Source organism: Choloepus didactylus, chromosome 4 (assembly GCF_015220235.1).
Source record: "Choloepus didactylus isolate mChoDid1 chromosome 4, mChoDid1.pri, whole genome shotgun sequence".
NCBI lineage: Eukaryota > Metazoa > Chordata > Mammalia > Pilosa > Megalonychidae > Choloepus > Choloepus didactylus.
The window spans coordinates 141836485-141850533 of record NC_051310.1 but is presented as its reverse complement, the minus strand read 5'-3'; the positions used below and the strand labels follow the sequence as shown (position 1 = coordinate 141850533).

The following is a 14049-nucleotide window of genomic DNA, read 5'->3' as shown; positions in this document are numbered from 1 at the left end:
TGCCAAAAAGTAAGGAAGTGCTAAAAAAAAAAAAAAAAAAAAACACCCCAAAGATGGGGACATATCAAAGGACACAGGAGCCAACTGAAAGAGCTCCCACTGACCAAAGCTAGAACCATTTAAGCACCAAAATAGAGTAGTATTAGGTTATAATCCAAAACCTAAAATAAATATCAATGAGTCCATTCTGCTATAAATAAATAAATGGGCAATAAGAATTCCAAATAATATATACAGATACTCCACCCTCAAGGAAGTAGAATGTCCCCACTCTCTAAGGTTGGGCTATACATAGTGACTTCCTTTCAAAAAGGACAGGATGGAAAGGGGACAAGAAGAGTCACTTTACAGTGAAGAAACCTGACAAACACTTCCTCAGCCAGATGATCAAGGTCAACATCAACAGAGATAAGTCATGCCAGTAGTGTGTACCCTTAATATGTGTGATGAGAATGGCACATCACCTCTGTGGTCTTCCTCCCCAAAACCCAAAACCCCAGTCTACTCTTGAGAAAAACATGACAAAAATCCTAACTGAGCAACTGACGGATAGTCTACAAAATATCTGACCAATACTCCTCAAAGTTGTCAAGGTCATCAAAAAAAAAAAAAAAGACTGAGAAACTGTCACAGCCAAGAGGAGTCCAAGGAGACATGACTATTAAATGTAATGTGGTATCTTAGAACAGAAAAAAGGATGTTAAGTAAAACTAAGGAAACACGAAAAGTATAGACTTAAGTAAATAAGAATGTATCAAGGTTGGTTAATTAATTGTAACAAATGTAAGATATTAAAAATAAGGGAAACTGAGTGAGGTATATCAAACATCTCAGACATCTCTATATTATCCTTGTAATTTTTCTGTAAATCTAAAGTTGATCTAAAATTAAAAGTTTTTTTTAAACTATCAGATTTTAAAAGATAGAAAAAACATAAAATTTAAAATAAGAGGATTATAAATAATAACAAGAATTATTATAAAAGACACATGAAATTTTATGGTAAATTTTTAAATTTTGGCAAAATTAATACTTTAAAGGCTTGGTGACATGACTGTCTTGCCAAAACTGTCTACAGAAGAAGTAGTGAACTGAAATAGTAGATATGAAAGAAGCTGAGCAAAGAGTCAGAGAATTGCCTCCAAAAAATTATTTGAACCAGATGGTTTATCCAGTGAAATCTTTCAAATTTTTAGGGGACAGAAAATCTCCATATTATATAAACTGTTCAAAGCATAGAAATAAATGGACAGTCACTTCCATTCATTGTAAGTTAACATAGCCTGACAAAGCAGACACATACATACACCTTACCCCCACCTCCACCCCAACAGCACACACATACAGTCATGCATGCAAATACATACACACACAAGTAATCACACTTATAAATATAGATTCAAAAATTCTAAATAACACTCAATCATATCTAGCAATAAATTAAAAGAATAATTCTCCATAACAAAGAAGAGTCGAACCAAGAATGACTGATTTAGTATGTGAAATCTATTAATTTTAAAAAAGTAAATACGTTGTCAAGAAAGAAAAACTTTATGATAATTAGATATTGACATAAAAAATAGATATTGAAATGCATTCAATAAATTTCAACACCAAGTCCTCCTAGTTCTCAGAATAGGAAAAAATCATTGAAAAGGATGTAAAAATTAACATTATTTCCAGGTAATATGTTCATTGACTTACAAGACCCAAGGCAATCAACTAAAGATAATTAGAATAAGATAATTTAGTTAAATGTTCAAATAGAAAACAAATTATAAACTTGCAAAAAATCACTAGCCTTCCTCTGTATCATTAATAATCCACTAAACAATATGAAGTGAACACCAATCATTGTAATAATATTAAAAGATATATATATATCCTAAGATATTACCTTTAGCTAATAAAGGTAGGAGACATGAAAAATTCTTTAATAAATAAAAGATCATTGAATGCAAAACACCAGAAATGGATTGGCTTTTATAAAGGGGGTTTATTTGGTTACACAGTTATAGTCTTAAGGCCAAGAAGTGTCCAAGGTAACGCATCAACAATCATGGGTACCTTCAGTGGAGGATGGCCAATGGTGTCTGGAAAACGTCTGTTAGCTGGGAAGGCACGTGGCTGGCATCTGCTCCAAGTTCTGTTTTCAAAATATCTTTCTCCCAGGATGTTCCTCTCTAGGCCGCAGCTCCTCTTCAAAATGTCACTCTCACATGCTCTTGGGCGTTTGTCCTCTCTTAGCTTCTCCTGAGCAAGAGTCTGCTTTCAACAGCCATCTTCAAACTGTCTGCCATCTGCAGCTCCTCTCTCAGCTCCCGTGCATTCTTCAAAGTGTCCCTCTTGGCTGTAGCAAGCTCGCTCCTTCTGTCTGAGCTCAAAAAGTGCTCTAGTAAACTAATCAAGGCCTACACTGAATGGGCGGGGCCACACCTCCATGGAAATTATCCAGAGTTATTACCTACAGTTTGGTGTGTCATATCTCCATGGAAACACTCAATCAAAGAATTACAATCTAATCAACATTAATACATCCGTCCACACAAGATTGCATCAAAGATAATGGTGTTTTGGGGGATAATACATTCAAACTGGCACATCATATTTATGATATACACTATGTTCCTGTGGATGTGGTCTGGTTGTCATTGGAATAATAATAGCTTAATTTACTAAACATTTACTATGTGCTTTAGGGGAAACCAGTTACCATGTTGTGAGGACACTTAGGCATCTTATGGAGAGGAGACGTTCACGTAGCAAGGGACTAAAAATCCAGCCAAGAGCCAACAAGGACCTGAGGCCTGCCAATTTACAATGATTGTGTAGGAAAATGATATCAGAGAGACAAGATGACAGGACTGAGAGCTGTTTAAATACCCTAAGGGAGAAATGGTGAAGGCTGGAATCAAATCATTATAATGGGGTGAAAAGGTAGAAAAAAATAATCATTTGAGGAACTATTACTCCCTTTATTTAAAAGGATAAAAGGAGAAGAAAGTCAGAAAGAAGATTTTGGTATGTTTGTACATGTACATTTAAAGTTCAAGACCAAATAGGTTTGGCTCTAAACTCTTTAAAGTAGTTTAACTAGATGCTGCCATCTACTGGGCAGAAATTACTTATACAGTGTTACAAAGGTGTGGGTGAACACACATTGTCATAGTGTAAAAATACAGTTATAGAGGGAAATGGAGAGAGATGTCTGTTCTCATAATAAACTATATAGAAACATTTTACTTAGAAACTTACAGCTAAATATAAGTTTGACCAAAACATATATTTTTAATTGTTATAATAATTTTAATTAACAGGGATAGTGGGTAACATGGAGAAGAAACTAATCTCAGAGTGGCACAGATATAAGCAGTTTCACACCGTCGTACAATAGGTGACTGTGTTGTATACAGTGTTGTAATGGTAGGAATATGTGCTATATTGTCAAATGGGACTCTTGCATTTCTACTCATTTCTTTCATAGATGCACTGAAAATACTTTGCTAATAATACCTTTCTTAAGCTAAAGATTTCAAGAGTTTCCTCTTGCTAAGTGCTAATCCTTTATTTGCATCTTTATTATATGGAGAAGTTTGTGGTTTCTCTAAGTTGATTAGATTTAACTGATATCATTAGCCATGATTGTACTAATGTAACACAGATTTAAGGTGTAATTTGTATTTTGGTATCTGTACAGTACCAAAATAAAACATATCTTCCAAGTTCATATATGTATTGTAAAGTGTTTTTGACGTATTAGATCTATATATTAAATTAAGCTGAGATTTATTGTTCCCATTTTGGTAAATTTTAGAAAAACTGCAGCTGCCATTTTAGATTGAGAAAAGATATAATGTAGCCTAAAGTAAATATAACTCATTTTTTAAAGATTTTTAAAAATTAGATGCGTGGCAATAAAGTACTGCTAAATGCATACCTATGATGTGCACAGCCACCAGGAAATTTTATTAAGGAATTAGCTTTTCTATTAAAAGACAGTCATCAAAAAGATTCTAATTAAATGTGACGAAGCCAGGAATACAATAATGTTGTCTCTTCATTTTAGTGAACAAGTCAAGTGTGATCTAATGAAGACAGCCAGTATCAACAGCAAAGGGCAATCAACACTTGTTTCATCTAATAGGATCTTTTATTCTCATTTCCTTTTACATTGACCCTTACTTTTGCGTCTTATCTGCACACAGTAAACACTGCCAATACATAACAATAACTAAGAATTCAAAATCTAAACATTGAAAATTTACATGATAATATTTAATGCAACGATTCTCTCAGAACACAGCTTTTAAGCCCCTTGTAACTACAACTTTCAGCCTGTTGAGGCCAATTAATTCCCATGTTAGAACCTTAGTGCTAATCTAACATTATTGTGTCTATAATCATATGACTCCAGGGATACAACTGGGAGCTCTATAGGTTTCAGCCAAACATACATGCCTCAAGCATTAAAAATTAAACATTTTCCACATCTGATTTGATTTTTAAGAAAGGACAACTGAAAACAAATGCCTTGCCCTCCAGGGCCAAAAGCTCACTTGGTACTGAACTCTACAACCAAAAAGGTGAATGTTAAAAGATGCCCATGGATCCCCTTCCAGGGAGGCCTGTCTTATACTGCATGCTCCACAGTCAGCCACAAGCATGGTCTTTTGGAAATGCCTCGCCCTTTACTGAAATCAACATTTAGTTCCTAGTTTCTAAACTGCAGATGCTGTGAGACTATAATATTCAGAATAATATTCCTGACAGTCCATGTTTGGAGTTTGGAATAAGGGAGGGTAGTCTCAATTCTACAAAGGTTTAGAATTACCAATAGATATGAAAGGAAATGTAAGAAGTATATTTCTAGACATACATTTCATACACAAGTGTCTGACATTTCACTTAGTAAAAATGCAATTTATAAGCTATAGGTTTAGAGGTGCTTTATATATTTTTTTGTAATAATATAGTCGATGCTAAACAATAATCAGAGAGAAAAATAGTTTTGGAAAAACATGTTTTTCCAGGAAACTTTTTAGAAAAGAAGACAACTTTTTCCCCTAATAAAGTTTATTACAAAGATAATTACTGATTGAACTAAATAATTTTTTTTTACTTCTGTAAAATAAGAAATACCACCAAATTAAAGAAAAATGACGTGCTGGAAAAAATATTTTTGGTATTTACAATAGACAAAGATTTAAGATCCCCAATACATAAAGGAGTCTTTCAAATCAGTTTAAAAAAAAAACTTACTTTGTAACAGAGCCTGAAATAAGAATAGGTAATCCACAAAATGGCTAATAAACAGAAAAATAAATATTTCACCTACCTTATAGGTGATGATAGGCACCTACCTTATCATGCCATTTTAAATAAGCAATGCTTTAAAATAATCATAAAACCCACTGATGTTGTGAGTATAGGAAAACAATACTTAAATGCAGTGTTGGTAGAAGTCGAAACTGGTATAACCTTTCAATAAGTCAGTATGGATAAAACTCTTTAAAAAATCCAACCTCTTTAACTAAATAATTTCTCTTCTAGGAATTTATTTGAAGGTAATAATGCAATAATTGCCCAAAGATGTACATTACAGTTTTATGAATAATTGAAAAATTGGCAAAGGAAATAATCTAAATGTTCAACAACAGAGTTTTAGTTAGACAAATTTTGGTAATCCATGTAATGAATTACTATGCAGTCATTAAAAATAATGACTATGCAAATTTTCCCCATTAACATTGTTGCATAACAAACCAACCAAAACTTAGTGCTGAACAGTAATAATTATTGTCGAGTGCAATAATTGGGGGGGTGAGGAGAGTCCCCCTAGGGCTCAACCTCAGGCAGGAAGGCATTTGTGAGTCTCGGGCTGATTGGCTCTGGCCTTCCAGCTGTGAGCCAAAGTTGAAATGAAAATGCAGTTGTTCGGGCCTCAAATTAAAAAAATAAAAGTGGAAATAATTGGTAGGTAAAAGTTTGAGGAGAAATCAGATTATTACACAGTCTTAAAGTATCTCCCCCAGATACGCATCAATTACAAGGGGAAAATAGTAACTTGACAGTGGAGAAACCTAGCACGTACATGATTCAAGATAACATCACAAGTAATAAGATGCCCCTGATATGACGCACTGAGAAGGGCACATCACTTCTGAGGGATTCTTGCCAAAAATGCACAACCTCCATCTAAGCCTGAGAAAAGATCAGATAAACCCAAATTAAGGGACATTCTACAAAATAACTGACCAGCATTCTCTAAAAGAGTCAAGATCATGAAAGACTAGGAAAGCCTGAGGAACTATCTCAGATTGTAGGAAACAAAGGCCTGACAATAAATGCAATATGGGATGTTGGGATGGATCCTGAAAAAGAAAAAAGACATTAGTGGAAAAACTGGTGAACTCTGAACAAAGTCTGTAGTCTAATTAACAGTATTACACCAATGTTAATTTCTTACTTTTGATCATTGTACTATGGTTATGCAAGATGTTAACACTAGGGGGAATCTGGGTGAAGGGTATATGGGAACTCAATGTTTATTTTTGCAACTTTTCTGTAAGTTTAAAATTATTTCAAATTAAAAAGTAAAATCAAATGCAGTGGCATAAAACAATGACTATTTTATTATGCTCATGATTCTGTGGGTCAGGAATTTGAGCAGGACACAGTAGGAACAATTTCTCCATCATGAATGGGCCTCAGTTGAGCTGCCTTCATTTGGCTAGAGAAGTCTGGAGCATCTCAACTGGCCCACATGTCTAGCCTTCGTGATTCTCTCTCTGGGGCTGAAATGTCCAAGAGCGCTCCTTCATTCACATGCAGAATTAATTGGCTGGTCTTAAAAAGCAGTCATGTGAGAGAACAGGAAATAGGACAAGTCAGTAACAGATTTTCAGGAACAGGGTTATATAGGCCCAGATGAGGCAGCTCCTGGGCAGTAAGGGGAATGTCTGTATGCACCGGGTGTCTCAGGGCATCTAAGAGGGAGACAAAGTAAAGGCAAAGACAAACTTTGTCTATTTCCCAATTTTTCACTGCCCTAGTCCCCTTATCCCTAAGCAGATACAAACCCATGAAGACTCTGAAACATACCTAAACTCAGGATAATGCCATGTAATCCTACCTAACATGATCAATAATTTCTCCTCAAGAAGAGTAAAACTCACAAAGAATAGGAAGAAAACATGGGTTGACAATTTTACTTTAATCCAAATATTCCATGACTCTGGAATAAAAATAAAGATGAATGACACTTCAATTTTACTCACCAACAGTTTCTTCTGATGCAGCCGTCAAAGCCAAAAACTTTTTTGTATTTTCCATCTCCTCATTAGTTTGCAAAGCTTCACCATTTTGTGCAAACTTATGAAAGAGAAATGAAAGTTTACACATGGGAAAAGAAGGTAGCTATATTTTTATGAATTCTAACATGGTCCCAAAAGTGTACATACAACCTAGAAGGCTCAGGCCATTTTTAGTCTTTTAATTAGGAAATCTGTTAACATTTCCTGTTTCAGCAGCATCTGTCAGGTAGAGTTAAAGTATATGTCCATCATTATATGGTAATTCCTAGCTTAAAGTTTCTTAGTTTCAGCTTAATATTTCTATAACTAACGAGTAACCTAAAGGTACACCATTAAATTGAACTTTCAGACATTTCAAGATTGATACTTTATTTCATTAATTTTCTATTTATAATTCTTGTTTCAAAGCAAGTAAAAATTTACTTTACGATTCAACAGGAATAAGTGATAAACTAACTTTTTCTGCTGAAGTTTGCACAAATTATTTCTGCAAATACCACTGCAATTTGGATGTCGTTTTCTTCCCATCTCAGTGGTCTTCCTAGGAACCTTGTAAAATGTGTTTTTAATTAATTCATTTTTAATTCATATTATTGCCTAGGAAAATTTTTCGGAAATTTCTTGATTTTAACTGATCAAGAAGAACAAGAATTGTTACAGCAATGTTCTCCTTATCTTAGACGTGCTCTACTTTAAAGAACCAAGTTCAAATATCAGCCAATGGTTATAGACCAAGTCAGTGCGAATATCCAGTCAACTTCAACCCCACAATACTACAGAGAAAAAAAAGTACAAGAAAGCCAAGGAAAACTAATGGAGCACCAGAAATTTGTGCAGACAGAAGAAAAATAGAGCATGGTCCCAGACCTCTAGCACTTCACAGCTTCCTAAAAAGATCTTGACCAATACATGAAACTGAACTCCCCAGCTTGTTTATTATAAAGGTTCACTCTATTTTATTTTGCTGAATTGTTTTCACATACGACATAAAGATCTCAAATAATAATGCTAACCAGGGGATTAAATTTTTGTGTTTTTGTCAGTTTAAGCTTTAAGTCTCCTGAAGAAAAAGGAGACATACATACTTGGATGGAAGTAGCTTCCAACCCCTTTCTACTCCAGAGATGGAGGATCCCCAGCTCACCAGTGGTAAAAGAGGGCTACATGACCCGTGTACGGGGAATGAACAACTCATCTCCATCTCCAGAAAAATATCTCCCCTCCTCCCACATGCACGCATATACATATACACACCACTGTCACCACCTTGAAAATAAATCAATAAGGGAGACAACATTAACCACTATCACAGTGGTTATGCTTTTCTTATTCATCTTAGAGGAAACTATTTCTTACATGTCAGCACAGGATTATACAATTCTTACCTTAAGTTCTTCCCACAGCTTTATTCTCATTTCCAGACCTTGCTTTTTAACTTCTTTTTCTCTATATTGTCTTTTCACCAATATTTTATCAAGCCTCTTCATTTTCTGAATAGCATCCTGAATTTGAGAATCTGATTCTTTTAATTTGGGCTCATCTATAGCAATGTTGAAAGTAGAAATAGGTTTGATATTTTGTAAAGCCATTTAGGGTCTCAGAGACAAGCATCCCTCTACCACCTCCCCATGGCTCTGTAGACCATGTTTTGAAAACCTCTGTTCTAATTCAATCTGACAAAAATTAATGTAGTAACCATGAAAAAAAAAAAGTAGTTTTTAAATCTAAATGTTATTAGATCAAATGGGACTATCCCTAAAAAGGCTAAATTTTATTGTGCTATTTGAATCATCAAAAAAATCGATTAAGCAAAATGCAGAAATACTTCCTACTTGATTAATGTAAAATAACCACAATAATAATTTTATTAAATGGCATATTTTATTATTTTTCTAAGTGCATTTAATACTCTTAATATGCTTCTAAATAAAAATTGATGATTGCTTACTCACAAAGTATGTCCCATTTTGGGGGTTTATCATTTCTACTTAGCTGATTAAAAAAACACAGGTAATTCTAATAGTTTAAATATAACATGTGCAATTATCATTAGTCAATCACCTAGTGATTATCATACCTGAACACTCGGGGGTTGTCTGATGTTGAACAAGGTTAAGATCTTCATCTGCTCCCTCTTCAGCCAATGTCATTTTCTCAGAGTAGCTTTCCCTTTTATCATCATTACTGTTCATACTTTCCTCTGTATTACTGCTTTCTGAGAGGCCCTCTTTACCAGAATTCAACTTGATTGTAGTATCAACCTAAAAAGAATTTCCAAAGTAACTGTTTCCTCAAAATAAATGAAATTTTTAAAAATTACATTTCTAGAATATTTTAACACTAATAGAAGTATATGGGAGGCCTTACATACACACATTCTATTCATATGCTAGCATTAAAGTATTTTAGAAATCTATAGTTTTTTTTAACCAAAAGTAACTTCTCTACACAATTAAATCTAATATCATTTGCACCAAAGAAATATGCACCATTCTCCAACATTGTACTCTATGTAAGTAGCAATGGAGAAGGCTCAGGATCCAGTTCTGAAAAGAACTGCTACCTGCCAGGATCTAGAAATAGGAGAGTGAAGAGCCATGCCGGGCCCTGCTCACTGAGCTTACATCTAGATGAAGCGTCCAACGCCTAGAACTGTGCTGACTACTACAGCAGCCACTAGCCATATGGGGCTATTGAACTGTTGAAATTTGGGCCAGTCTGAATTGAGATGTGCTTCTGGCGAGATTCTCCAAATCACAGTCATGTGCTTTGGTAATGCATTTATTTTTATGCTATTCACAGTTTATCTATGTCCTTTTAGTTTTCCTTACATTTTAGCAAAGTTCATTTTGAAAACGCCAGCTCGGCACAGCTGTGCTTTCCTAAGAGAAAACAACAAAAGACTTCCATGGCTGCTGGGTCAGGAAAACACAGGAACCTTCAAGCCCTGAGGGTTGCACATGCCAGCAAGAGTCAAAACAGAAGTGAACACAATCCAAGGGAGGGACAAAACCTCAGGGAGAGAAAGCCTGCCACTTCAAAGAGGAGCATCTTTCCCCTCCCAACCATGGGAAAGTCTGCTCTAGCCCTTCTGGTCTCAGTCCCAGAAGAGTTTAATGTTCCTTTGCACAAGATGCTCAACTCTCCACCACTATAATTCACAACCTTTGTGAACCTCTAGGGCAGAAGACGGGAGGTGCTGAGAAGTAAACTGCCAGGGATACAGGGCTGCACCAGGATCTATGTTTGGCTGAATGAGGTAGGACCTAACCTCAGGGGAACTGAGCTGAGTCAGCGGCATAATAATAGATGGTCAGAGCTACCATTTATCGAGGAATTCTACTGTCCACATCCTGAACTAAGAACTTTATACACACTCATCCATTCCTCACCATGACCCTGTGGTGTAGGTATGACTATCCTGACTTTACAGAGAAAAAGCAGATACAGTATAGAACGAAATAGTAAAGCCCAACTTATCAATAGGCAAAATGATGTCTATTTATGTAATCTCGGGGGTACTGAGAAGGACTCCCTTTCAAAAACATATTCCATCAAAGGCCAGATAAAGACTGAAATTCCACAATATCCAGGAAATCCTTAAGGCTATAGGGTTCTGTGAAAATGCTACAATTGCTGGAGGAGTCACATGAGCCCTGTCAATCATTTATATCTTGGCATAAACTAACTGAACAGACCTTTCCCTGAGAATGGGTTTTTATAAGGGCAAATATAGAGTTATCAACATATTGCAATAGCAAACTTCAGAGTACACAAAGCCCTTTCATATATGGAATGATTCTTATTCCTAGAATGAGCAGGAAGCAACAAGGTAAAAAGGCAAAACTGGAGAACTAAAGGTAACTGTGCCTACTTCACAATTTTTCCATGGTTCTCCACCCCTTAGCTACCAACCATCTCCCCCATCCCAACTCCTACTGGCCTCTCTGTTCCTTACCTTCCTGCTCTTCCTATCCTGTGGCCTCTGTGAATGGTTTTTCTTTCTTCATTCTCAACCTCACATTCCCCAACAATTTTTATTGTCCCATCTTCCCCATTCCATACCACCATGTTAGTCCCAGGAAAGAACACCCCGTAAATACCCTATAAAAACCTTCTTAACAATTAGATTCCCTGGCTGAAACCCATGGGATTTTTACATAACTACAACTATTGGCTCTTTCAAGAAAAACATTCATAAGCAACAACCAAATTTTTTAGAATAACAAATATATTATCAGTACAGAAATTTCATTAAAACTTTAGCTTTTTAAGCTCATTTTTTGCCATATAGAAATCTTTGGTAAGAAATTAGTAAGAGACAAACTTGAGCAATAAAACTAACTAATACACCAGGATTTATTATCCAGGCAATATATAAGTATATATAAGTGTATAAAAGTACAGTACTCAGTATACAGTATATCTGTGGCTTTCTTCCCCAATCTGAGGCAAACCTTACTGATTTTCCAAGAACTTGATTAACACGAATCACAACTTTGAAGAGGCTTTGCTTTTAATATAAATATCAAAGTCCCTGTTGACAAAATAAATAAATTTGCTAGAGTTTGATCATAGCTTAGTGTGTTCAAATAAAAACTGATTTGAAGTGATTAGTGATACCTTTCTTTTAAATAAGTCTTGAAGGAAGTAATATTAATCTACACATTAAAACACATGGTGTCAGTATCATGAAGTTGCTGCTTTAAAAATCACCACCCAAGAATATATAAGCAGGAGTACTCATTCTGTACAACTCCAAAACGTGTCAGGTCTCTGGAGAATAAATATCCTAGCCACAAAACAAAAAAAAAGGAAATTCTTCATTCCAAATTTATTCAACAAATATTTTGTGAATACCTACTATGTTCCAAACTTCATCCTGAAAGCTTAAATAACATAGGAAGGACTGACCAATTGAATAGAGTTGAGGCCAATAGTTAAATTGCATTGAATACTTGCTAGGTGCCAGTCTCGCTTCTAAAAGCTTTAGATATTTTATCTCATTTTATCCACAAAACATGCCTATAAGGTGGATAGTATCATAACCCCTTTGAACCGAGGTACAGAAAGTACCTTGATGATGAAACCGAGGTACAGAAAGTCTAAGCATCTTGTCCAAGATGGCATAAAATGTGGTTAGCAGAGCTATAATTTGAACCCAGCTAGTCTGAGTCCAGATTAAGGCTTGTATCCACTATACTTGGGACTAAATAATCTAAAATTGGTTTTAGATTCTGGTTTGGGCTAGAAGGCAAACTAAATAAACTGAAAAGCCTCCACGTACTTAGAAATGCATAGATGAGCTCGCAAGAACATTAAGGAAATTGCCAGTGGACAGAAGTTAAAAGGAAACTGAAAGCTAGAACAGAAAACCTGTGAATCCTTAAATTAGCTTCCTTGGTTGAAGTCAGAATGGAGAGACCAGGAGAGGGGAATGAGGATGTGCTGGCCTCAGAAAGCCAAGGACTTGGGTTTCAATACCAATGTCAAGATAGGAGACTAGGCCTTGGGCCTATGCAAGACAAAGAAATGAAAAGGAATCTTCATTCTCCTGCTCCTTAAAGAGGTGCTCAGTGAGAGGGTAGAGTTGGAAAATATGTCTATCCATAAGCACAGGGTAACAATAAGGGAGGTGCCTGGGTTAAGAGTGGAAAAAAGTTTCCCCTGATAAGCTCCAACTACAGAGTCATATTTCAAGTGGATTTCAGTTCCAATTTATATTACTCATGTATTCTTGGAAACTTGTAGCTGAAAAATCAGCAAAACAAAACAAAAAAGTCATTCTACTGATACCTTCAGGACATTGGTAGAAGCAAACACAAACTTGCTTTGACAGGACAGTTTCAAACCAGGCTCCATATGAACCCCAAAATTGAAGTTCTTAGTCCAAAAGTTCAAAAGTGATGAATATACGACCCACCATAAGCAAGAATCAGTAGAAACAATAAACAGAAGAACTTGAGATAACTTAAAAGCTGACAACAATAATAATATAAATATTTTAATGAGTATAAGGATAAAAGAAGGATTCAAGAAATACGAGAAAAAGAGATGGATGATTCAAGCATCCTTTGGACAACTCTATGATAGAGAAAGAGGCACAAGGAAACAGTCACATATGTAGTGTGCTGAGTGCCATGACAGGGATGTGCACAAAGAATGATGAAAGCACTAAGACAAAATATCTGACACTATATTATTGGAGAACAGAAGTATCTATCACTTCCAGAGGAAGTAACACTTGGCACGAAATTTACCCAGGCAATGAAAGGCTAAGGTTAGCACACCTGGCAGAGCTAAGAGAAAGCATGGCACCTTGGTGAAAGAACAAGCACTTCATTTAGCCACAGTATAATAGACAAGGATCAATGAAAAAGGTAAATACAGTGGGGGATGAGACTGTAAGGATTAGAACCAACCAGACCCTGACAACCACACACACACACACAAACATATATATATGAGAAAAGACCAAGATACCATAATGAACAAATGGATTTTTAAATAAACTAAAAAGGACTTCTAGAAATTAAAGACAGAGATGTCATTATGTTTTAAAATTCAATGGGTGGGTTAAACAGCAGAATGACATAGTTTAAGAAAAAATTCAGAAACAGGAAAATACATGTTAAAAATTACCCAGGATGAAACATGGGGAGATAAATGAATAGAAAATATTTAAAAGAATATAAGAGACATGAGGGATAGAAAGAAAGGTTCAACATACACTTAA

General features: G+C 35.4%; 1 protein-coding gene across 9 annotated transcripts in view; it reads right to left on the bottom strand.

The window, feature by feature from the left end:
* FSIP1 (fibrous sheath interacting protein 1) overlaps positions 1 to 14049 on the bottom strand; it is a 233835-nt gene that overhangs the window by 193555 nt on the left and 26231 nt on the right. For all 9 annotated transcript variants that reach the window (XR_005216486.1, XR_005216483.1, XR_005216485.1 and 6 more), the window contains exons 3-5: positions 9391 to 9574; positions 8699 to 8853; positions 7278 to 7371 (exon numbers count right to left, since the gene is read on the bottom strand). Coding sequence is in view for 5 of the 9 variants with exons in the window: in XM_037834335.1 (XP_037690263.1) it covers positions 7278 to 7371; positions 8699 to 8853; positions 9391 to 9574 (433 nt within the window). In the remaining 4 variants the exon portion in view is untranslated. The remainder of the gene's footprint in view (positions 1 to 7277; positions 7372 to 8698; positions 8854 to 9390; positions 9575 to 14049) is intronic.